General features: G+C 43.8%; 1 protein-coding gene across 7 annotated transcripts in view; it reads right to left on the reverse strand.

The window, feature by feature from the left end:
* TRPM3 (transient receptor potential cation channel subfamily M member 3) overlaps positions 1 to 26,656 on the reverse strand; it is a 1,922,641-nt gene that overhangs the window by 637,920 nt on the left and 1,258,065 nt on the right. For all 7 annotated transcript variants that reach the window (XM_069625801.1, XM_069625800.1, XM_069625799.1 and 4 more), the window contains exon 9: positions 21,373 to 21,445. In XM_069625801.1, coding sequence (XP_069481902.1) covers positions 21,373 to 21,445 — 73 coding nt within the window. The remainder of the gene's footprint in view (positions 1 to 21,372; positions 21,446 to 26,656) is intronic.

The following is a 26,656-nucleotide window of genomic DNA, read 5'->3' on the forward strand; positions in this document are numbered from 1 at the left end:
AAGAATGGGTAAGAGCATTATCCCTGAATTTGAATGATCATCTGATCCCTTGGAGGATATACGCCGATGATTTGGTGGTTATCGGTCTCACCCCTATCGGCTTCCAAAGGAGATTGACTCAGCTTCAAAGCTATTTCCAATCTAACGAACTTAGAATCAATGTAAAGAAAACATAAATTCTGGTGCGCTCCAATCCCTGTGAAAAGAAGAAACCCAAATTCAATAAGGTAATTGGTTCTGACAAAATAGAGATTATTGTATTAATAATATACTGGGGAGTCTTAATAAATTGTAATGTAAAGAGAAGCTATGGATGGATGGGCTGAGATTAAAACATGGAAGACTTGCGGCACAGACCTTGGCCTTGCAGAGTAGATTTGGCAAATTCATGCTGGTCCCAATTATTACCTTTTATAAGCAAAAGGTAATGCCAATACTTTTGTATGGTGCGGAAACGGCCCTGAACATGCCTCCAGATATCTGGGAAGTATTGGAGGGCCTTTTCTAGAAGCAGGTTGTGGGCCTTCCAAAATCAATCCTGATTCTTTAGTGAGATTTGAATCAGGACTACAGTCCTTAGGCTCAATGGTAAAATGAAAATCCCTGAGGCTATTTAGGAAATGTATAGAGGATTGTAACCCTTTACCATTTGACAAAACATACTTAAAGGAAAAGAAAGAAGTAATGAAGGGCAAAATGATGGAATAGTGGAGGTATGGAAACAAAGGTGTATTGAATGGCTGGCCTCAATTGACTTAACGAAAGAAGTGCTTCTATCTAATCCAGATAAGGTAAAAATCCAGACACAACGTATGGATTGGATTAACACTATCAATAAAAGAAGCTCTTATAAATTAATGGTTGCCCTACCCCTCGAGAGAAGGTCGATAAATCAGGTTCCGAGATATTTAGTGAAATTCCCCAGCCATAAACACAGGAACATCTTTATGAGGATGCGATTGAATATACTCCTAACGAGAGAGGTCTTAGCAGCGAGGAAACAGATGGAGGATCCCAACCTGTTGTGTAGGTTCTGTGGAAGAGGTGACAGGATGGATACAACAAAGCATCTTCTGACAGAATGTGAGGAATTGACGGATTTGAGAACAAAATATCTGAGGGAGGCATTCTCAAGATCTGGCTACATCATTAGTATGGTAAGTCTTTGATGGTCACATTTTGCATTGGCAACATTTTCCTTTTGAACATTTTCATTGGATAGCATTTGACCTATCATGTTTTAATGCAGGAACTTTCATTCTGGGATTGTAATAGGTGTGCAACTTTCCCCTTTTTATTTTATTATCAACACTTATTTTATTATTGACATTATCAACACAGGCACTGAGAAGCAGCCATTTTGAACATGTTGCAGTCCAACAACTAAAATACATGGCTTGAGGCTTCTGCATCATAATACAAAAGCTAGGGTTGGATTTAAGAACATGGGGGATTTCTCTGCCCACATTGATATCGGGAAGGGGTGAAACAAGATTACGTACTTGCCCCCATGCTTTTCAACCTGTTTATGTCTAACGTTGTGAAGGATATGAGTGGTGTCAAAAATGTCCCACCAATGCTCAGTAATTCTCACATCTGCTGGTTAGCTTACGTGGGTGACATGGTGGTCTTGGACAGCACTTATGTGGGTTTGATGCAGAGCACCAAGGCGGTACTGGATTACGCTAAGGCTAATATCTTGGTGATTATAATGAGCATGACTACGTTTGTGTGCTTTTTGTACCTCGAGCGCTGACCCAGAAGTTATTCAGACTTCAGATGGAAAGAAAGAGAGAGGTTGTAGATATGTATATCTTGGATTTGAATGAACTGATAAAGGTGAGGATACAGAACCAAAAATGAAAGGTTTAGCAATGATGACGTTGGTTAACCAATTTGCACAGAGGAAGGAAGGGTATAGCTTTCTGGTGGTAATACGAGCATACCGACAAAAGGCGGTGGCAGGAATGATCTACACTCTGGAGATGTCTTATGCTGTGTTATTGTAATGGGCAAAAACGCTAGAGGGTGTAATGTGGAGAAGAATTCTAGGAGTATCAAATGCGGTTGTATACGAATTGTTCATTTTACAACTGTTCGTATTACAATTGACCTTTTCACAATTGACCGAATTGTGAAGGTCAATTGTAACATATATGTGGGGGGAAACCCCCCACAACCCCCCACCTAACGCCAAACCCCCCAAAACCCCTATATATATATATATATACATATACGGTCAATTGTGAAAAGGTCAATTGTGACCCTTTAAATTTGGTCAATTGTTCATTGGAACAATTGTAAACGAACAATTTGGGTAATACCTCAAATGCCACTCCAGTGAAAGCGATAAGGCTTGAATTAGGTTTCATATCTTTACCTACCATTATAAAAATAAACGGAGGCATTTTGTATATTAAAATAATGATGGCAGAGAACTCTTTCCAAACAATAATTATGAAAGCCATTGAGTCAGGACGATGCCTCCCGCGGTTGAAATCTCAAGAAGACCAATACATTGACCGCATACCGTGGGGTCCTAGGTGGCATGAAGGTTCGGGTGCACTGATAAGTATCTTTAAAAAAACGGGAATAATTATGGGATTAGGCCACCAACCATGACCGGGTGGGGAAAATGAGAGCATTGTCAAATTCTGCTAAGCTATATTGTGAATACAGGAAAGCGCATAAATATGCATAACAGTTCCTGGCTCTAAGGCTATGGACAGTTTGTATGCTCTTTGGGATGAATACGCTGAATGTTTTGGCTGTGAGTGGGGTATGGCAAGTATGCGGGAGCATAAATGGGTGTTTAGACTATGTAACAACCCGACCTGTATGGAAACAGCAAGACATGGTGTAACGGGTTGTAATTGGATGGTGGGGGAATACGCTTGGTACTATGAGAAGTTCGTAGAGGATTTGGATGTAATTGAGCAGGAGGCTTTTTGGGAATAATGTTTATCGGGTAATAAGCAGTTCCTGATACCCAAAGGCTGAGTGTATTGTAGCTTTTTTTATTTTATTTTAACATATTACTTGGGTTAATTGCGATCCCTGAAGGGGATAGTGGATTGAGTTGAGCAATTGGTAGGCAGGATATAAATATAATTAGATGAAATTTGAAGCGGTATTTAGTACCGAATCATCATTTTTTTCTTTTTTTGTTTTTTTCATTCCATTGATTAGTGACTGGCATTGGAGGTCATGATTGAGAAACGATATGTTTGGTCGGGGAGTTTTTATTGAATGTAATGTGAAATGCTGTGTTCTATTTTTTGTTTGTATTCGAAAAATTGTATTAACTGTTGCACACTAAATAAATAAAATAAAAAAATAATACATATATATATATATATATATATATATATATATATATATATATATATATATATATATATATATATATATATATATATTTAAACTAAAATACAGTGCATCTGTGTGACTCTGCAGCACTCAGTAGTGGCTGGGCTAAGGTGGAAATGACATAACGCTTCATCCAATGTCAGCATTGCAGGGCCAGGCCACAAAACTTAATATGGAGGGTGGGACTGCTAGAGTCGAGGGCATGATGGAAGCTTCACCTGCTCACAGTGGCTCATGCTCGCCCGTTCTGTCTGCCACTAAATCAGGCTTTGCATACATTAGCCTTCCACAGAGTTGAAGGATGAAGCGTCTGCAAGAAGCAGGCGATGAAAGGAGCAGGTGGCGGAGTCAGGAATTGGCACCGAATGTGTAAGATAGGCTGTTGACTCAGTACACTCACATCTGCCATTGAAACACCTGGGCGTTTTTATTACCGGCTTTAACTCAAGCACCTGCCCTGCGGCACGGCCGTGCAGCAGTCGTTACCACCACATGCAGGGTGGCATACACATTGCTTCTTGGAATGGATACACTTCCGAGGCAGGGACTGGGCCAGCACTGCACCTCATTGCTGTGCAAGCAGCTGCCAGATCCCACCACAGTTCCCCTGCCACAAGCTTTAAACACATCACTAAACTCAAGCCTCTAAATTGGCAGGACCGAATGACTTCATTATTCAAACTAATAGCATCTGAACTTTTGCCCTCAAAAGGGACATGCTTAGATGACATATATGACAAAGGCTGGCCTTTCCCAGAATGGTATTGCATGTGGTATGACTGTAATTCGGGCGTGGGGTCCCACCACTGTCCCCTGATGTCGTTGGAGCTGCCAGCATTTCACATGACTCCAGCACCAAACACAGCCTAGGACAGTGGTACAGGTGCAAAGGCAATGCCTACCAGATGATAGGATAGTAATGCAGAAGTATGCCTGGTATTGAGGTTTCCGCTCAACACATTCTAGAACCCGCCACGGAATAAGCTCGTGCCCGGCCTCCTCAGGCGGCCATCTTCCTCTTGCTCGTTCCCCAGTTCAGCTGTTCCCTCACCGGAGGATCATGTCTGCTTTACTGTCGCTGCTCCAACAAGCCTGCTTGCGGCTGGCCGCAGGTGGCGGGAGGCCCGAGAAGCCAGCCCCTGCGCCCTGCACTCGATTGCTTGCTCGTCTCTGCGCGTGATTACATTCTGCCTCGTAATGTTGCACTGTCACGCATTTCTCTATCAAACCAGCCACAAACATGTCTTGCGACTTGGGATGGTGGGAAGGGAGGGCTTCGGGGGGCAATACTATCGGCCTTTGTCAGAATTGGGAATACAGATGATTGGCTGTTGTGATACGCCTTCAAGTAGTTGGATTACATGTCTGAGCCCTGCTCTTTTATTTTGACAGCTTCAAGGGGGCGGGGGGAGGGGCGTGTGCAGGCTCAAGGAGAAGCAAGTGGAACTATCTGTCCCTTTCAGTTTTCTGTGGTGGCTTTCAAAACCACAAAACTAACATATCAACATCACCTTTCATATTTCACCTGTAATAATAGATGTTCTTGTTAAGCAATGTATTGGCACTCACTGAATGGCCCTTGAAACGATGAAGGGCAGTCTTCCAGCTGTGGCTATAGCCCGTAAACATCTGGAGCGAGCCTTTGACCGGTGGAACTATCCTACTCTCTATGCAACTAGCACTTTCGGTCCAGGTCATTGGTTGGAACAGATTCGATCTTGAGAATGTCAATAAAGACATCCGTGGTGATTTTACATTGTGTCTTCTGCTAGGCGTTCCGTTGAAAACATTCGATATGGCTAACACTAATGAAAGGGGCTGGGGGTGTTGAACATCTGCTGTTCCCCAAGCATTTCACTTGTATGAACGCCATGTTGACGACACGCAGGATCCTGACAAACGTTCTCACTGAAAAAGACAATCATTTATTTCCCGTAACCTTACATTTTGTGCATGAGTGAGGGCTGTGTGTTATATCTGTTGCAGGGTGCACAGCCTCACGAGGCAGTTAAGTCACAATACACCTTTCATTTGACTGGTAAATGTCATACACAACTATCTATGCACTGACGCCATGGGAAATACAGGTTATTATGAGAGTGGAAAGCTGACTTATGGACTCATGCGACTTGAAGATATATAAGAAGCGCTAAACTAAAGGCTCATAATATTCTGTATTTCCCACTGGTTCTGGGACAATAAAGCTATCAGTACTCGGTTTCTAGGAACAACCCGTTATTTAGTGTGAATAAAACAAGAATAAAAGCCATTCCAAAATGGCCACTGAGCAGCAGATGATCAGCTTAGTTGATAGTTCGTTTTTTATTTCCATGCTGCAGGGTGAAAGTGGCAGGAACCCGACATGGCAAATGGAATCCTGCAGTGCTTCATTTGTAAATAAATGAGAGCAAGGGCCCAATGCCATGGAGGGGCGGCAGCTTCCTGCCCACCGTTACCCCCACCCACCGCTGCTCCCAACAGTGTCAATATATTTAAGGTTGCAGCTGCAACTCCCAATAGCTCTTTGAGCGTGATGTGTACACGACACATGGCATATGGACGTCTATCAAATACCAATCAAAATACCATAACATAGTAGTTGGTTCTTGAAATGTGTTACTAAATGTATAACTACTTATTTAAACACATCATCCTAATGATCAATGTCCTCTATAGGTGGCAAGTTGTCTAGCCACAAAAACAGAGGCAATGTGCTGTCTTCATATGGTAAAGTGATGGACAAATGCAAAGTCAATACTGAACTGATGAACTTGCCTGTTACACTCCTAAGCAAGATCAACTTCTTAAGGTTAGTACTCAGCAAAGCTACTCCTCTGTAGAGAAGCAGGTGTACATGTCATCTACAGAGCCCAACCCCTCACCTCCATCATGCAGGATGAACAGCAAGAGAGCACTGTGGTTGACACGTGCTATTATTCCAATACCGCATCGAAGGTATGAGAGACGTTATGCACTGAGACAACCTTACCAAATGTACCCTCGAACTGACGTGGTAGAAGGAAGTCTGTAGACACCACTGAACATAGAAGAACTATAAGTAAAGTCTGACAGGTGCAAAGTGACGTCATGAAGGGAAGACACGTGGACGCAATGAAACGACATATGGATATCGAAAGAATGAAGATGTGATTAAAGTTGTGGTGTGAAATATAGCCCTTGAATGTCAAAAATAAACAGGCCAGAGTGATTTGTGAAATCCCAATGAAGTATAAGGCCAGCAGGGGCTGTGGCTAAGTAGCCAAGTAATAAGGACGTGTTTCCCTCTGCTCCTGCCAATCTGAGAAGATCCTGGCCTGCAGTACCGGCTTCTGCATGTTTTAAGTCCATGTTAGCACACCAGCTGGTGGGGGAAGTGTGCGAATCTGGAGAGTAAATGGGCGAAGTGGAGCTGTGATCAGGCTCATTGAAGTGTACGTTTCTGCAGGCTGTGAAAGATCCAACATGGTGGCGAATGCGGGTGCTGGTCTGGAGACTTTTCTCGACTTGAAAACAATGTGGTGATGTCAAGCAGCAACACGGCTGACGGCGGAGCCACAGCGACCCTATCTGTACCCGCATGGGGAACGTAGCGCAGACAAGATCCGACTGGACCACTGTTCTACGGATGTTGTAGCAGACACTGTTCGGTAAGCGGCTGCAGTGCTCCCCCTGCCCCCTGCTAAGCCCCGCGGAGCATACAAACATTGGGCATAAACTGAGACAGGGTGGAACCCTTGAAGCGGGGCACAGGTAGGAGTCAACCCTGAATGTAATATACTCGAGGTGGACACACAGGAAACATATATGAACCACCGGATTATGAAGAGCACTGATAATGCAATCCAACATCCCTACAGGCATGGCCTTGATGGCAATCTCCATGCATAGTGAAATAACTACTGGTTTGTGCAGGTACACTTTAATGAGGACACGGTCAGCTGCTAAACAGCGTCAGACATAGCGGGTTGCCCAGTTACACACATAAGACTTTCTGAATGTCTATGGGGCCACATGCATGCATGAATTTGGCTCAGTGAAAGGGAAGGAAGATACCAGACACAGGAAGCCCTCGATTGCAGTATAAGAGGTTGCCCATGCAGTGACTACCAGTTTGTCTAGGAAGCAGTGGGGGCTCCCAGTGTGCGAGATCAGAACTGGGTGTATACTCAGGAAAACACTCATGGACACACAGGAGTACATCTGGAAATGGTCGTCCCCCCATGAGGAATACATCAGTCTCTGCAATGAGTAAGACTCACAGATGGGTTTGTGGCCACCTGTTTAGACATTGCACACTGACGCTATCCAACACAGCGAGGTACGGCAGTGACGCTAGTATGTAGTGAACAATGTTTGTACCGAACTGCCAGTATTGAAGCCTCAGATCAAGGAGTGCAGCTATTCGCTCAGCACATGTCGGCGGCCAGCAGCGTATTAGTTAGGCACTGGCAAGCGAGCGAGCAGTGTATATATATGTATTTGACGACCCAATCATGACGTCAAAGACCCCAAAGAAGAGATACAAGCAACCCACGTTGCCAACTTTCGCTAAACCAGCAAATTCAAGTGAAGCCACCATGCCAGCGGCATCAACACCGCAAGGAGAACTGGAACAAACAAAGGGGGAGAAACAGGTCCTAGCAGCAATAACAGCCTTGAAGATCGCACTAGAATCCAAAATGGATGCCATCAGTACAGACATTAACCTCCTGAGCCAAGATGTCTGCTTACTTGCAGAACGTACCGGGGCCCTAGAGAAAGAAGTTACAGTAAACACAGTCAGCCTGAAGGACACTACAAAGGACATCACAATTCTGGAGCAGCGAATGAGGAACTTAGAAGGTAGAGTTGAAGATGCAGAAGGGAGTGCCAGAAGGAGAAGAAGGAGCGAACACTACTAATTTTGTGGAGAATATTCTGCTGCAGGAAATTGGCCAAGGCACACTCACTCAAAGGGTTTAAAGTAGAAAGGGTGCACAGATCCCTGACGAGGAAGCCACTGCTAGGAGCCCCACCGCGGCCCACAACTGCCCGGATACTAAATTATAAAGACAGGGAGAAGATTCTTGAACACTTCCGGAAAGGTGGTATGATACAGAGAGCATCAGCGAATATTACAGAATACTCGGACTACACCTTGCAAGTGCAAAAACAGAGGTTGCACTTTACATTAGTTAAAAGGAGGCTTCGGGTGGCAAACCTCAAATGAATGCTACTGTATCCGGCAAGGCTGAAAATTATAATCAAAGGTCGAACCATCTTCTTCGATACCCTTGAGGATGCACATAAGTGGATGGACATGGAAAACTTGCCATATGGGACGCACAGCCAAACAGTCGGACACATGCTGAGGAAAGCTTGTATGACCTGAGAAGGGCGAGTCATGCGCAAAAGCTGACAGACAGAAGTAAGAAGAAACCCCTGCGAAAAAAGACTTTGGCGATAACATCTTTGTAGTTTGTAGGAGCTAGCAGCGTAGACTCTGTGGAGTCAAGAGTATGCTGTGTGGAAGCGTCCTTCACCTAAGATTGGTATCCACCTGCCGCAGTCCAGGCACCAGTGGACAAGTAACTGGGGCGGGAGTGAGAAGCGGGAATGCCTGAGCATAAGGAACTGAGCCGGGCAATTGTTGGGGGGTGGGAGGGTATGAAAGTTGGGGTAGTTAGTGGGGAGACTGGTCAAACAGTGGACCTCATTTGTGATGGGTGACCTTAATATAGCCTCCTGGAATGTCAGTAGGCTAAATAGTTATATGAAACGTAACAGGATAATGGCATACTTGTGCCGCCAAAAAGTTGATATAGTACTCCTATAAGAGACACATTTCACCATTAAGTAATTAGCCGCCGTTACCAGAAAATGGAGTGGCACTACCCTAGGCTCGCCGTGTTCAGCATATGCTAGAGGGGTTTTGATATGGGTGGCACTGGGTGAGCCATTTAGGGTCCTCAATACGTTCAAGGATAAAGAAGGCAGGATGATTGTAGTGCAGGGATTTATGGAAACAAGAGAACTATGTATTATTAACACCTATGCACCAATCCATGACACTGCAGCCTACTTCCACTCGCTATACCCCCAAATTGGCCCATATAGAAATCGCACATTAGTCTGCGGGGGACATTTTAATTGTATGCTAAATCCAGAGCTCGATAGAGCAGACGATAAGCTTGCACATCAGGCCCCTCCAGCCAAAGCTTTGAACACCTTCTTATGGGCGTTCACACTGTCCGATATATGGAGGAACCAGCATCTACAAGCCCGCGGATTCTCACATTACAAAGCCCCCAAAAATGTATACACCAGACTGGACTATGTCTTCATAGAGGAGGAAACCTTAGGCAAATTCAAAACGGCAGAATATAAGGCACAGGTACTATCAGAACATGCACCGCTGATAGTCGTCCCTCCTAGGGCATATATCCCGACCTGGAAGCTCAGAGGCGGATCCCTGAAAGATGAGGAGTTCCTGGAACATCTAAGGGAGGGCATCGTAGACTATTTTAAACACAACACAGGGAGTGTGGCATCAGCCGTGACATTATGGGTAGCCTTCAAAGTAGTGATTAGGGGGACGGCAATAGCTAAAACAAAGGGAATGCAAGCCACAATATTGAAAGACTTACACAAGGCGGAAACCACACTAGAAGTCATGGACTGCGCAAAAGACATGTCCAGGGAGCGGGCTCAGGAATTTATCTGTCTGAAGCATGTGTGCCTGAAGCACTGGGATATATTAGGTGCACTGAATTACAGGAAATATGTAGAAAAATAACACGCAGAAGGGATAAGCCAGGGAGACTTCTGGCCTGGCTATGCAAAAGCCAACCAAGGGGGATATTATACGGGCAATTGAAGGGAAGAATGGGGAAGTATGTATGATGCAAGAGGGTATAAACAAATGTTTGCTCGACTGTTATAAGGAATTATATGCAGAGACATCTGAGACACAGTCTGAGACACAGTCACCTGAAATAGATGAGGCCCTGGCACAGGTAGATCTCCGGAAACTAGATATGGAGGCAGCCGAAAGGATGGAAGCCCCTATAACCATAGGCGAATTAGAAACCACTATAAGAGGGGTGCCTACTGGCACAACTCCTGGAGCAGGTGGACTACACAGTGAATTCTATAAGGAATTCATAACAGATGTTACACCCCCACTGCTGGCAATGCTGAACGAAGCACTAGACACAGGTATTCTCGCTTACAGAATCAATCGTCATCCCACTACTGAAGACGAATAAGCCTGACACAGACTGCGAATCTTACAGACCTCTCTCACTGATTAATCAAGATAGGAAGATACTTATAGCCCTATTAGCCAAAAGGCTTAAGACAGTAATATCCAAGCTCATACACCCAGACCAAACGGGATACGTGCCAGATAGGAATATTTTGTGGAACTTGAGAAGGTTGCACCATATCATTGATCACACCAGCGACAGCATGCATTGTTATGCTGTGGCCTAACTGGACACGGTTATAGCATCTGACTTGGTTAGATGGCCATGGTTGCTGGCTACACTAAACAGTTTTGACATGGGGCCCACATATATTAAATGGGTAAGACTGCTATTTAGCAGTCCGGTAGCGAGAGTTAAAACAGGCAACCATATCTGAGACCAATGGTCGCTAGGAAAAGGCATGAGGCAGGGTTGGCCATGGTCCCCTATGTTGTTTATCTTGGCTTTAGAACCCTTAGCGATGTATCTCCGGAAGGAGTATCAAGATGTATCAAGTTGTGGGGATAGTCACACATGGCAGAAGGAAACTGATTTCCCTATGCACCGATGATATGATTTTATATCTACAGCACCTAGAGATCAACCTGCAGTATATTTTGGAAGTGTTTGAGCGCTATGCAGACCTTTAGTGTGCAGAAATCGTGCTTGTTCACCTTGGCAGGGTACAGAAAGAAACCTCTGAATGCGCTGCTAGTGCTACCGATTAAGTGGGAAGTGAACACATTCAAATACTTGGGAGTGGACATTTTCCATGACCCCAAGACTGAACACATACAAAATACACAGACGGCGGCAGATAAAGTGGAGAAATCCATGGACTTTTGGGCTAGACTGCCACTTTCACTGATAGGTAGAGCTGCATTGTTGAAGATGGTGGTGCTCCCTAGGCTCCTTCACTTTTTTACTAAGGTCCAGTACGACATCCCTAAGAGCGTCTTTAAGAAACTTGACACTATGTGTCATAGGTTTTTAAGGCACAATTCTAGATGCACAATAGAACTTACGAAACTGCAGAGACCACACGAACAGGGAGGTAGTAAAGTGCCCAATTTTGAAGCACACTTTGTAGCGAGTCAACTACAATTTGTTACAAACTGGCTGTCAGACGAGCAGTCCCAAGACACTGTGTTGCTACAGACAGCTTGCACCCTATTTATTGTAAAAGAGGTAATATGGATCCAGACACTGCATAGCCCGAACCCCCGCTGTTGCTGAAACTGGGAAGGACGATATGGCATAGGGCTTGCCGCTTGCTAGGGAAAGAGTCACCCTATTCTCCTCAGATTGCATGCATTGATAATACTAAAGGCAGAAGACTCGCAGTTCAGATAGAATGTGAGGAAGTACTGGGAACCCATGGGGGTAGTGACAGTGGGAGACTTATTACAAGAGGGGAAGACAATGGACTTCGGAGCATTCACCACAGAAACTGGTTTACATTGTGGGCAACATATAATATATTCTACAACCTTACCAGGTTAAAGCAGAAAAGGCCGGAAATAGATAGTGAATTGCAGGTGGCTGAAACAATAGAAACATTTTATGATATTTCAGAAGGGGGGTATGCAGTGTCGAGAATATACAAACTGTTTATGTCTTGGCCCAGAGATATCCGCGTGCTGAACCGGCAAAGCTGGGAAGCAGACCTGCAGGAACAGTTGACAGATAAAGACTAGAATGGAGTGATAACTTATCATAAAACAGTGTCCGGAAATGCAAAGCTACAGTGAATACAACTGTATATAAAGCATATGGTGTATTTAACTCCCAAGAAAATTGCTAAATTCAGCATAGCAACCGAACAAACTTGCCCAAAATGCAGACTGATTAATGCAGATCGTGTACATATGTTCTGGGCCTGCAGGAAGATCCAACAGTATTGGAGAGACAGAGCTCAGCTCCAAGCCAAGACAGGTATAATATTTGACACACAGTCTCTAACAGACTGTATGCTTGGCATCTTTGCAAGACCAAAGCAGGCAAATGCTCCTACGCAATAGATAGTAAAGAGATAAATACATATACTTTGTACAGCCAGTTGGAATGTGATTTGGGTTACCACATGTGGACTAGACTGGGATGTGGGGGGGTGGAGAGAAAGTTGGGGGTTAGGGGATCAAGCAGGCCCAACCAGATGTGTATTGTTAAGTGTATGTATGTGAAAGTCTGTAAGGTATATTGTTGTTAATAAAAATAATAAAAACGGTTTAAAAAAGCCAGAACTGAAATGGTGATGTCAGACATGAGGCCTACAGAACCAAATACAGGCCTAAATCTCCAAGGAAAGATAGTGGGATTAAATCTCAAAAGTGCAAAGATATGCGCAATGCATTTCAGCAACGAAAAGAAAGACATGTGGCTGACAATGCTGTTTTACTAAATCCATGGGTAGCTGCTCTTTTAATTAAAGAGACAGACAGCAGCATGTGCAATATCTTTATGCAACAAGAGACTGTGATCCGGAAATCTTAATTGAAACCATGATTCTTGCAATTACAAGAAATAAAAGAACTTCCTTTTCCCTCATCCAAATCACAGTATGCCAAGAGAAGTGCTCGCTAGACTTTCAGAGTTTGAACATGGTTTTTCCTCATATAACTGCCCAATACATATGGACAGTCCAGAAGGGATACTCATATATTTTGCAACTGTAAGATCAAAGAAGTACATTACATGTGGATATAAGGCCCAGGTGCCTTATAAAATGCAATGTAAAAAGCATTGTGTTTGAGTTTAAAAGCCATTGCTTGCAGAATTTTACATACAGCCGGTCATTTCTCCTAAAGAGGAAACTTAATCTCCAAGACCTTTCCTCTGCTGCCCAAGAGAGGGAGGTCTGGTTGTCAACCATCAATCAGGGCCATTGCTTAAAAATATAGAAAGAAATACACTGCTTAGATTTTAACCACAGTGGAAACAGATAAGGCCATGCCTGTTCTTTCAGCAGAAGTGACCTAGATGTCACACTTTCCATAAAATGTCCATTAGTGTTACAGCCAGTGCCATTACAAGGCCAAGAAGGGAGGGGCAAACATAAACATGAGCAAGCCTCGCGTTGATCACATGCAACTTAAGAGAACAAAGGAAAAGGCTGGAGTTTAGTTAATAGAAAAATACATATTATTGTATAAAAAGGGCAGTGTATATGTCACAACAGTCATTCCAGACTTTTATTAAAGGTGACAGCAACCCCCTTTGAGCCATGCCAATACAAGAGTGGTGTGATAAACATAACTAAAGTTATTAATAAAAATGTGATTTGGGCCTTCCCCTGATTCCAAGAGATTTGAAAGTTGGTGTGAGGGTGAAGGACAAAATTAACATGAGAACTATGACCTGGCATATTTTTCACTGATACGGCTCCTGAGAAAATGAAGAAAAGCTGTATCCCTGCATAAGAAGGACATGCCAACTTCAGATTAGCGTCATCTGATTTGCCTTAAATGTAGTTCTTAAAAATATATCCATACACGTAAAGATTTGAAAAATGAGGGTACTTGCCATGTTGGTAGATTTTCAGAGTCTAAACAGGCTGAGTCCATGTGTCAGTTTGGGAAGACAAATCTTTCTCCTCCCACAGCTTTCCTAACTCACAGCCTTAATCTCCTTGTCCTATTAGCACACAGGTGGGGAGGTGGGTAGAGAAAACCAACCAATCCCTTTTGCGGGAATCATGACACGTTTTTGATGTCTTTTGCCCTATAAGTAAACAAGTTTGCATAAGAACTGGGCTTTTTCCACTTATTCCGGGTGGTAAGCTGCTGCTGAACTCTTGTGAGAAACACCCAAGTAGAGAGGCCCCCAAATCTTGCACTGAAGACAGAGACCAGGAGGCATGGAAGCTGACTGGGACCCCTTGGAGGAGCCAGAGGGGATTATCCTGGACTGACACCCTTGCTGTCCCAGAGGTGCCCTGCTGTTCCCTGTTGCTCATTACAAGGCCCCTCCTGTAAGGAAAACTATCCCCAAAGCCATAGATTGTGTAGGCCCTACATTTATAAGCATTTAATTATTTCCCCTTAGCAAAACATCCTGTTTGTCTAGATCCTTAGCATATTTAATGCAAAGAGTTCCTAAAATGAAACATTAAAAGAGAAACGTGTCAATGCAGCATTATGATCGGTTGTATTCCCAGGAGAAACAGATGGAGATGACCGGTGGCAGATGATTAAAGATCCGCTGGTCATCTCAAATGTCTCCATGTTTTCACACTATGATGTGGGAATTGTGGGTTGGACTGTGATGTCACAGTGGTGGTCGAGGGTAGTGTGGCAAGATTTGCAGGACCCAATCATTTCAGGACAATGTATGTCCCACTTTAGGGGAATTATGTAACTCTACCAATTACCTTCACATGGAGGACTATCCTAATGTTGCAATGTGTTTTGATGCTAATTAGTTTGTATGATTATAAAAGCTTCTGTCTTAGGGGTGTATCTTTGGCAGCGCCTTTCATGCATCTCTGTTCCGCATTCTGTATGAATCTTGCTTTCCCAGCTGTGACTGGACCCAGAATATATTGCGTTACTTCTTGCTTGGTGTACACTCTTTTTTGGTTTACTTTTGTAAATTTTTATTGGTGATTTCTGAGGCACCCCGCAGTACATTTTGGTGGCCAGTATGTGGAGAAATCAGCTTTCCTAACCAGATGTGAGAATTCCGGCCGTGCTCCCAGAGGAGTGTGGGACAGCATTTGCAGACCAGCACCTAAGCGCTCTACACTGGAGAAATCAGCTTTCCTGACCAGATGTGGGAATTCCAGCAGTGCTCCCAGAGGAGTGTGGGACGGCATTTGCAGACCAGCACCTAAGAGCTCTACACTGAGGAGGCCGTGCAGATGCAGAGTGTGCAAAGGTCTGCCTGGTTGAAACACTCCCTGCGCTCGGAAGGGGGTACTGGCCTTTGAAAGGAAGACTCCGGGGTCGAGAAAACTCAAGAATCTCTTAAGAATGATCCATGAGTGTACCCGTGCATGAACGCGCAGGGGCGGGGGATTATTTTTATGGTGTATAGGATGCACCCTCAAGAGGTGTAGGGCTATTGCCGTAGTAGTCATAGATTTTAGGTCCACTTACCCGATAGGAAGTGAGGGAGTGGTGGTACATCTGCTTTAGAGCAGAGGGTTGCGTAGTAAGTGGCGGACCTTGTTAGATAAGAGTTGCACGCACGGCAGGCAATTAGTATAGTTACATCATTTTTTATTTACAGGATAAGGAGTATTGATGTTATGGAAAGAAGGGGAACAGGCATATGAATCAGTGTTTTGTTGAAACAGTAGTAGTTGTGATAAAGTGAGGTTATTGTGTTTTATGTTTATTGTGGCTGTGGAAATCGCAGAATGGTCAGAGCCGAACTAATATGTAAATAGCAGAGGAGCTGTGTAGCACGTGCAGGGGGCCCAGTTGAAAGGAGGGAGGTGAAACCAAACCCTAGGCAAATTAACATAGGGCATAGTTGTTAAGATGGCAGGCCTGTAGAGAGGGCCATTTGTGTATTAACTGAAATTAACTGGACAGGCTTGTGGAGAGGGCCATTGTGTGTAAGTGGTGTAGAAGGGTGGACATGAGGAGAAGGCCAGTGTGAATGAAATAGGGTGAACGAGTAAGATGGTAAGTATACGAGTGAGTGAGTGAGGAATGAGGTAAAAGTGTTTGAGATATAAGTGAGAGGAGTCAAGAATAGAAGGTGGGAGAAAGAGTAGTCTAGAAATTGGGAAAAGGGCAAAATAATTTCATCCTATTATATGGACTCACCCCTTGATCATATGTGCAAGAAATCACCCCAATATCGTGATCAAATATTAAAATACCACTTTCAATGGATGAATGACACAGTGGGAAAGTGTTATTAGGAATGGTCCAGAGAAGGAATATTTCAAAAGGATATAATTGACAGTATGCATTCATATCTGTTAGCGACATATAAAGGTGCAAAGCTTAAAAATAGACAAGGCAGTTTAGGTCTCTGGAAACTTTATGAAGATACTAAAGTAGAGAAAAAGAAGGGAGAAGGGGAAGAGGATAGTGCTCCACCCTCTCCTCATGCATCATTTCCATTATTAAAGCCGGCTGCAGGATATACAAATCCTAGGCAGGCATCTCCAGAGAGGAAGAAGACAAATAAAAATAAGACAGAGCGAGGACCTCATTCGAAGGATAAGACAGCAAAAAGGAATATGAAATATTTAGTTGACATTAAGGAAAGCACACAACAGCAACTGTACTCAATGTTTATAGAAGCAGAAAAGGTAATGTAGAGGGCAATAGAGAAAAAAAGGACGGAACAGGGAAAGGGAGGGGACCAGCAGGGATGGAAGGCAGGACATATAACATTTTAAATTGATGACTGGGGACAGGACATGGAAGAGGACGAGCCAGACACAGCAGAAGGTAATAATACTGTATTGGCTGGGAGGACAGCAGTGACATTGACAATCGGGATGATGAATTTGATGCTTGCGATTTAACAAGTGTAGGTAGAGAAAGGAGGAGAAAAGAAGGGGAAGAAGAGGAAAGAGAGGAACAAACAGGGAACTGGGTAACTAGGCTTCGAAGCAGGAAAGCAGGGATTAGTCCCTAAAATTAACGCATTGTCCCTCAAGTAAGATGATTTGGCACCAGAATTGCATATATCAAAGACTTATGAAAGGCTCGCTAAAGCAGAACGAATTCTCCAACACAGATTTTTTTTTTTTTAAATTCCAGACAAACGTAAAGGAACACCATGAACCATGACACTTGGATGAGGCTACTGAAAATATAAAAAAATATCTTTGACTGATGTGCATATATTGCACGGTATCCAGTGATAATATTAGTGGAATAAATATTGTCTTTGAAAATATATTTATTAGTGATAAATTACTGGCCAAACACCATGCAGCATTTTCCGCAAATATTGCAGGACCGAAGTTAGATTAGTAAATTAACCCCATTGTAGAATATGTGTGATGCGCTTTTTTACATCAAGAAATACAATATTATTTCAAAAACGGTGCTTATTTCACTGTTATTATCACACAGAATAATGTTGCCAGTGACATCTGATATATGGCGAGTGAGAAGATCGAGTTGGTTATAGCGTCACTCAGAACCGGGCACAACATAGTTTAAAGCTCGAACTACAAATACAATGGATGAAACATTCACCTGGTGTCCTGCAACTCACCCCACCCTTACGTTTGCTTACCACACCAAAACATTGCATACCAAGTCTCCTGCCACACTCTCTAACCTCCCCTTTTAATTACATTATGCTCCTACCATTGAACATTAAGCATCCCCGGTGCCCTGGCACTCACCTGCACCACCCCTTGTGTTGCATACAGTACGTGCCCACCATCGAACATAAAGTGTAACTGGTGTTCTGGCAAACATGCCTATGTCCCTTGTGTTATATATGGCATTTCCTCACCTACGAACATAAAGTGTAACTGGTTTTCTGGCACCCATTCACATCTCACTTGTGTTACATATAGTATATCCCCACCAATAACCATAAAATGTAACAAGTGTCCTGAAACCCACCCTCCCTTGGACCAGGCGTTAGGTCACGGGCAGCATGCACACTTTGTGAACAAGTTGAGGTAGTGCAATGGTATACAGTTTTTTTTCATCGCCAGTATATTTCTTGCTGAGTTTTTTGCCAAAAAAACGTTTCAACACAAAACATGGGGGGGGGGGAAAGCGGATATAAGGTGTAAGCAGGTGGGGAATAGGGAGTATGTATTAGGGGAGGGGAGCTTGGGGGAACCCCCAAATATATTTAAAAAAATGTTTGATGAGTTTTTCTGGTAAAAACGGTTTGGCAAAAATCTAATTTAAAAAAAAAAAACTGGGGATGAAACAACATACAACAACGTAGAACCAGTGCAACATGGGCTAGAGGAGTCTGGCATGAAGCGCAACATAAAAGACCATTGAGAATAAACATTAAGTTCCCGCCACTGAGAATAAAGTGTACCTGTATCCGGGCACCCACCCCCATCATAATGAGGATGTGTGGATGCACATCCAGAGCCTAATTCCCGCCGCTCCATAGGATTCCCTTCTCAAACTGTTACCCTTCACCTATTCTTACAGTCTGGCTATCCAGCCACCCTGACGCCCTTACCTGGGAAGATCAGTCCTCAACTTTTCGGAAATTCACCTTCAAACTTAATTGGGTAAGATCCATATTCTGTTTTCGATCACGAATGCCATCTTAATTCTTTTGGCCTCAACACTCAACTAACCGCTCTCCTTCCTTCCTTCTTCTCCCTTGGTACATCGTCTCTGCTTTCCTTCCCTTGTTACAATTGTCAATATGTCAATATGCTTACATATTTTTATTTTACTGTTATATGTATCATGTTTTTCCTGTATCACTTTCACCACCATCACTTATCACCACGGATATGCAAACTACCACCTTGCTAAAAATATGTTCCAACAACTTTATGACCGCTACATTCATGTATGCATATTGGAATAAACACAACTGTTTATGTTTCGTATATCCACCAAATATGTCACTTCACAACATGTATCACCATCTCACTGAACCAACCCACACATCACAGCCTTCAAAAAGACTAAGGTTGAAACGCGCGTCGGCTTTGTTGTTGTTTTTTCACCATGTCAAAAAACGGTCATTCAGTTATACAATGATGGTCTTTTTGGTGCCAACCAACCAAGAAATAAACAACGCTTGTAATGACAAAACAATAAGACGTGATCATTGATTTTACCAACTCGCACAAACTGTGACACTATGGACTAACATACCCAACCAGCGCCAAACCGATCCATGGATTTGTCATCCCCACAAAGCATCTAACCAAACCCTTGGAGTTGGTCCCTAGACAAACCAGGATTAAGGCTGCAGGTAGATCTAGTAAAAAGCAACAAGCAGGTGCGCAGGAGAGTGGGAGTCCCGACACCTTAACTCCAACCATTGTTAAACCACTACACACAAAAACTCAGAAGCAACACACATGTTAAAGTGGAGAATCCACAATTTGAAACCAGTACACATCAAAAGAGCTGTCCAAAAAAGTGGTTTAATGTCCACATAACAAAACAGGAGTACATGAAAAATGTGCCATGACCAAGGGACCAGACTCAAAAATGTTCCAAACACCATATGTGTTATCCAACATGAAGTGCCTGAATGCACTCCCAGAATGCACACCTAGATACACAGAAACCTATTTGGTTACCACTTCATCCATTGCTTGGTGTGGAGCCAGAAGGGTCGCAGGGACGCTTCAATGCAGTGCTGGACTGTGAATCAAATGTGGCATGTGTACATATATTATCATTAAAAATTACTGACACATAAAAAAAAGAAATACAACATTTATTAAGAGGTTGACCAACTCTGGGCCTCGAGAGCCGTAATCCTGATGTTTTTTCTGGATTTCCCTCAATAATATTCATGAGAAAAAATGTGCATACATTTAAAATCATTGTATGCACATTTATCTCATGAATATTAATGAAGGGTATCCAGAAAACCTGACATGGATCTGGCCCTCAAGGCCTGGAGTTGGACAACTGTCAAACAGATGTGGGGGATGAGGAGAGATAGGAGGAAAGGGGATAGAGGTTGGGAGCGGGCGTAAGAGCAGCCAACCAGGGTCGTCACACTAGAGAGGCACATGGTGGGGGGCCACTGGGAAATCTCAAGAGTTGCCTGTAGGCCAGTCCACCATTGCTTCAAGAGGATCTTCTCTCATGATGGAGGGCCTTGTCCCATCCAAAAGAGAGATGGGTGCACCCACACATACACTGTTAATGTGGAAAAGCATTGCTAACAATCTCAGCATATTCAGAGGCCTCGCAATCATTGATAGAGTGGGGGGCTCACCACCTGCTCTGCCACTGCCTATGAACAATGCCTGGCACAGGGATGGGAATCTGTCTTGTTGATATGAGTCATGACACCTGGCTGCCCTTGGCAGAGCCTGTGTGCGCCTTAACTCGGGCATAGTGGGGCCACCTGACGTCGATTACCCAAGCATAGCGAATCCTTTTCTGGCTTTGAATGATGTGCAATGAGCATTGTCATAACAGGTGGCACTGCTTGCTGGAGGAAAACATGTTCCTTTTTTGAGCTGAGTGAAATCTAGGGAAATGAATGCTATCAATACAAAGCAAAGTTAAAGATTGCACAGTACATCTTCTTCTCTGAATGCTGGGTTGACTGTGCATCATTTTCATAAAGCTGGAATTATCCGGCACTGTCATTTCAATGTCTGCCACTATCATTAAGCTACCCATCCTTAGATGTGCTGAAATAATTATATGTCTGAATTACTGATGCAGTAAAAATGAGGGGGAGTGGGTTACAACATGATACAACTAGGCAAGAGTAATTAAATCTGGCGGGAGCCCAGCACTACTTGTGTGTATTGCATTTATGTGTGTATATGTTGTGTACTGTACCTTAACACTGCATTTTCAAATACATGCCACAACACTGTCCATCAGGTCTGAAGTACTGATGCAGTAAACATGAGGGCAAGTGGGTTACAAGAGGATACATCTAGGCAAGAGTAACAAAATAAATCAATCTCACAGGTGTGAGGCCAGCAATGCTTGTGTGTATTGCATGTGCTTGTGGATGTCCTGCATGCATTGTGGCACGGCTACTGCACTGAAAGACTGTCTCTTAACACGCTGCATTTTCTACAAACATGTCGCTGCACATCACAGGCGCATCGCAAATCCATCTAATCCGACCATGGACTCATCGTGCAGAGAGATGACATTACCTTTTAGGAGGGCTGTCAGGATGGCCAAATCAATGTCCTGGTGTCCTTCCGATCCCATCCGGAACACTGTGATCTAAATTTGGAGAGACATAATGCTGTCATTAGAGACTGGTCCTTAACAGGGGCTCATCGCGAGCCGCCTCGCGAGCAGAAACGAGCTCAGCACCAATGATGCGTCCTTGGAGCACATGCACATCGCAAGCGACATCTCTACAGAACCGTGCCTAACATGCTCATTGCAGCGCTGCCAAGCCGGTGCAAATCATACCCTCACCACTTCAGACACTCTGCAACATGCAAACACGGCACTTGGAGTAACAGAACCATAAGAACATTAATGTTGAGATACCTAGAACCCATGGCAAATGTGTGGACAACCACTTCGAATACTTGGAAAAACATGGGCACCGACAGGGGCAGTCAGCGTCCGGTGCTACTGGAACTTTGCCCAGGAATTGTCCCTGAGTTATGGCATGGCTGGCCAGCAACTGTATGTGGAAACGCCTGTGTACAAGACACAGTTAGCCTCATTACAAGTTTGGCGGTCCTGAAACAACGGTGCCGGTAATCTTACCGGTACTGTTGTTTTTGGACCGGCAAACTATGAGTCTGCTGGTGGGTGCCGTTTTGCCCGCCAGGTCTCACCCTGACGGGAGGAATGGCTCCCACCAGTAGACTTTGACGGAAGCACTGGCACCGTTGCGCACAGTGCTGTTGCTTCCGTCCTCCCCATTCCCATTGATTCCTATGGGACTCAATGGCAATGGGAATGGGGAGTAACATTTTCCGGCACCTGGCTTCACGGACCGTCGGGGCTGTAATGCCCCAGTGATGCCCTAAAGCTAGGCGCCAGAAAAAAAACATAACTCTGGTGGCAGCCTGCTGTTTTTACCCGCAGGGCTACCGCCGGGGTTGTAATAAGGCCCAGTGATGCTGTGACATTTCAATGCCCACAGAATCAATGCAGCTTGGCATATTTTGCCTGGTTTCGCTGTGCTGTCTGAAACACTGTGTAATCTGTGGAAAGTCCCGGTGGAGGGACAGGAGGAAGTGTGGCAGTTGTATTCTGCGCCGCAGCAATGTGAGGTCATGGCGAATCACAGTATGCAGTGATAAGTCCTGTTCAGCGGGATCAGGCATTTATACACATCATAGTAATGGACACCAATAACATTGTTAAAAACATATAATTAGTGCTTTTCATACTGCACTACAGCTGTTGTAATACCATGTGCAAATAAGCAAAGTAGAAATAAAGTGCGTTTTAGAGGTCTGTGCATGAACGGTACATATGTGAAAATGAACAACGTGACATAATAGACATCAATATTATTGTTGGTCAGAATTGCACAGTCCATACTGCACTATTGATGATCTCAAGACCATGTGCAATTATGCAAATAAATAGTGAAAGTAGGATTGGGGGTATCCGTGCACAATTTGATAGATATGTGCAAAGAAACAGTATATGAAAAGGTATGAATCCGTATTCAACTAATGTGCACACAATTGTGTGTTACAGAGAGTGCAAATAGACTTGTGTATATAATTGATCCAGCAATCACTGTTTCTGTTCAGCATCTGTGTATTTTTACTCCTACACCAATATGCTTACAATGTGTACCAAGACTCAGGGAGAATCTAAACAATAATTCCAAAAGTCATCTGATTTCATAGAGTCATAGGGCCTCATTAGGACCCTGGCGGTCCCGTAATGAACGGTGCCGGTATGGAACCGGCACCGTTCATTGCGGGATGCCCTATTATGAGGCCTGCTAGCGGGTCCCCCCTTTCACGCCTGGTCTGCCCAGATGTGAAAAGCGGGACCCGCTAGCAGGCCAGCATGCTAACAACGGGCCCGTCATTAACGGGCCCGTTGTTAGCATCCTCCCCAGTCCCATTGAGCCCTATTCACTCCCTTCAAAAAGATCAAACCTGAGCCCAGAAAACCCTGGCCAATTTTTGACCAGTTGTGGCTATTCCATTTCTGGGAGAAATTATGGAAAAATGGGTCTTTTCAATATTACAGAGACACTAGGACCACAACAAACATCCTACACCCAATGCAGTCTGACTTCACAGTCACAGTCGAACATGTCACTGAAACTGCTACCATGAAAGCCAGTGGATGTTATCCTATGAAATGTGGACAACGACTCGCAAATTAGTTAGTGTTGTTAGACTTACTGTGTTCCACAGGAAGGAGTATAATCTTTTGTTTTCACGTTAGTCGTGTGTGTGTGTGTCTAAGATCTGAGGGAATTATGCCAAATGGTTAAAAAAATGTACGATATGGGGAGAAATGTGTTGAAATGGGAAGCTGTATATCTGATCCCGGGATATGAGCATGTTGGGTCCCCCAGGGATCATCACTGACACCATCATTGTTTAACATTTATGTCACCCCTCATAGGTTAAGTCAAACAATACAAGATTAGATCTCCAATCTCTCACTGATGATAGATGTATATTACTCATGGAGGTCTAGCCAACCAAAAGGTTAAACTATATCAATGCTTAGAATACATTCTCTTGAGGTTTCAGAAGTACTGTAGTAATGAAAACCAGAAAGTATCATCTTTAATCCCACCTCACGCTCTCCTTTCCCCATGCACTAGCCAACCCAACCTCACAACTAAGGGAAATAGCCATAAAGGTCAGAGGGCCTGGGAATTATCCTAGAAAACAAGTTAACCTTATAGCAGGATAGAGATGTCCCTGACATGCTTTCTTCCTGCAACACTACATTGTTTTAATAAATAGGGGCCTAGTACTAAATGTTCAGAAAACTAAGCCTATTGACTTAACTTAAGGATAAGCAGGAAAATTAAACTCTGTCTCAATTATTATTTTGGGGAAGTGGTGATCGCGAGAGTAAATATCTTTAATTGCCTCTCTTGAATGCTTTAAGTAAGAAAAAGCACAAACCACTTAAGTAACATATCCCTTTCACATTTAATTACACTGCATACATATGTAACATTCCAACCTTGTGCCTGTGCCTTTTTTGCTGCACCCCCAGTCTTAAATATGGTCTGTGCAACATGAACCCCTCTTTATCGTTGGGACCTTTCCAGAGCAACCCAACATAAATGAGAGGTTTTCTTGATGCAAACTTCATCCACTGCAGCAGCAGAGTGGCAGGAGTCAGATCTGTATCTTTTATTAGGCTGAGCAAGGACCACACGTTTGGTCTTTGTATCTTACGGTTCATATTCCATAAATGCGTGCCGGCACATTGGTTGTAAATTGCTTTTGCCTAAATGTTGACCGCGTAGGACAAGCACAAATATTATCCCTGTAGTCAAGGGGTTTCCCGCTACGACCTCTTAATATTGCTCTATGTCCATAACCAGGGATCTGACAGCTTAGGCCAAGCATTGGTTTTATCAGGCCAACTACAGGCCAAAGCACCATGTGGCAATTTCTCCCAAGCTTAAAATTATGTAATCCCACATCATGGAGGCCTAGCAGCACCATGCAGTAACATAGAGTTCTCACTTCTGTGAATCTAAGCTCATGAACATGGTGCTTATTCTCTCGGTAACGCAATACATTGATTAAAGATGTCTCATTGGTCTTTAGGGTCTGATTGTGTTTTTATTTGCATTTGCTCCTGTTACTGCCACAGAGACCCTCTAGTACAGGGACTCAGCACTGATGACAGCAAACAGGAAGTCCCTCCAAAGAGGAACTGATCACTGACACAGAATCATGCTTTGTCTTCAGGAGCAGAGACAGAAAGAATACTAATCTGCACTGCACTGTCCTCACCAGCAAGAACCTGCACTCTCCTTCACCCAAGGGATACACACGGGCTGCATGTCGCAAATGAGTTTGCATTGCATCTGTTCTCTGACACACGTGATGTTGAATGGCAGGGCAGGAATGCTACATGTTACTATATAATGTACTTTTGCCTTTCTTGAGGGCAGCTTTAGTATCTACCACTTGCCTTATTCTCATGCTATATAGCATCAGTTAGGACGAGTTACCTACACAATGTATTCAGGCTCTCCCTAGGGGATGGGTCTTGCATGCATACTTACGCACAATAACATATCAGTATTACAAATAGCTCACATTGTACAATACTAGTAACTGCATTACGCAATATGATTATTTTCCATGGCATTGTTGCAATTCCAATTTCCTTTGAAAGCCCTATAGAAAGCAAATCATGAAATTCTGCTCTCCTGCCTCACGGAAACCTCAATCCAGGCATTCCACTAGTTTGCCTCTTATGTAGCCCTCTGTTACAGGGCAACTGAAATACATATTACATACCTTAGCAAGTCAGGAGAAGACACATGATACCTCCCTTGATGGATTGATATAATACACTTATATTGCTTGCAGACCTGCACATATGGGGGCCCCTAATAGCACCTACTATTTTGGCCACCAAGCCTGTCAAGCCCCCTTCATAAGATGCATATCCGTAAAGACTGGAGGGCGGTATCTGTACTTCTGTCATCTATATGGTTGGGACAAAGGCACAGAGCAACCCCATCCGATGTTCTATATATGTTACAATGGACGAGCAACCAAAACTTAAGCTGTCTCTCAGGAGGTGATGCATGCAGGTTCTTAAGTACAGTGAATCCCCAAGCCTCCACACACTATGTTAGGTGATAACACAGCTTCTTTATATAAAATAAGGTTGCTACCAAAATATATACACATAAATAATCACACTTTGTACTCTGGAGAATACTATTCGAGGAATGGCAATTATATACACTCTATGTGGTACCACACAATACTTAAATTCAGTAATAAATGCACTGCAGACAGTTTTAAATAGGCATGTGAATTCTTAAATGAGGTGTAACGGCATAGAATAGGGAAGACAGGCAGGTTAGTAATGAACAGTGTCATTTTGCTTTCTTTAGACTAGATACACAATTCTGTGTGAGGATCCACCACCTAGGCAACCTGTAAGGGAAATGTTAGGGAGTAACTTATCTTGGCCCTCATTACGACCCAGGCGGTAAGGGGTTTACGCCGGCGTAAACAGCGCCGACCCTTACCGCCTGAGTACGAGTTCCCTTAGCGCCATGGCGGATTTAACACCTGCTTTTAGCAGGTGTTAAAATCCATGGCGCTAAGGGACCATGGAGTTAATTACGCCACCGTAATTTACGGTGGCGTAATTAACGCCTTCCCCACTCCCATTATGCCCTATGGGGCAAAAATGGGAATGGGGAAGGGTAAATGGGGATTGGGGACTTACCGCCCTGCCAAGGTCGGAATGGGGCGGTAAGTCCGCCAACCACCATGG

Source organism: Ambystoma mexicanum, chromosome 6p (genome assembly GCF_040938575.1).
Source record: "Ambystoma mexicanum isolate Mex_15411 chromosome 6p, UKY_AmexF1_1, whole genome shotgun sequence".
NCBI classification, from domain to species: domain Eukaryota; kingdom Metazoa; phylum Chordata; class Amphibia; order Caudata; family Ambystomatidae; genus Ambystoma; species Ambystoma mexicanum.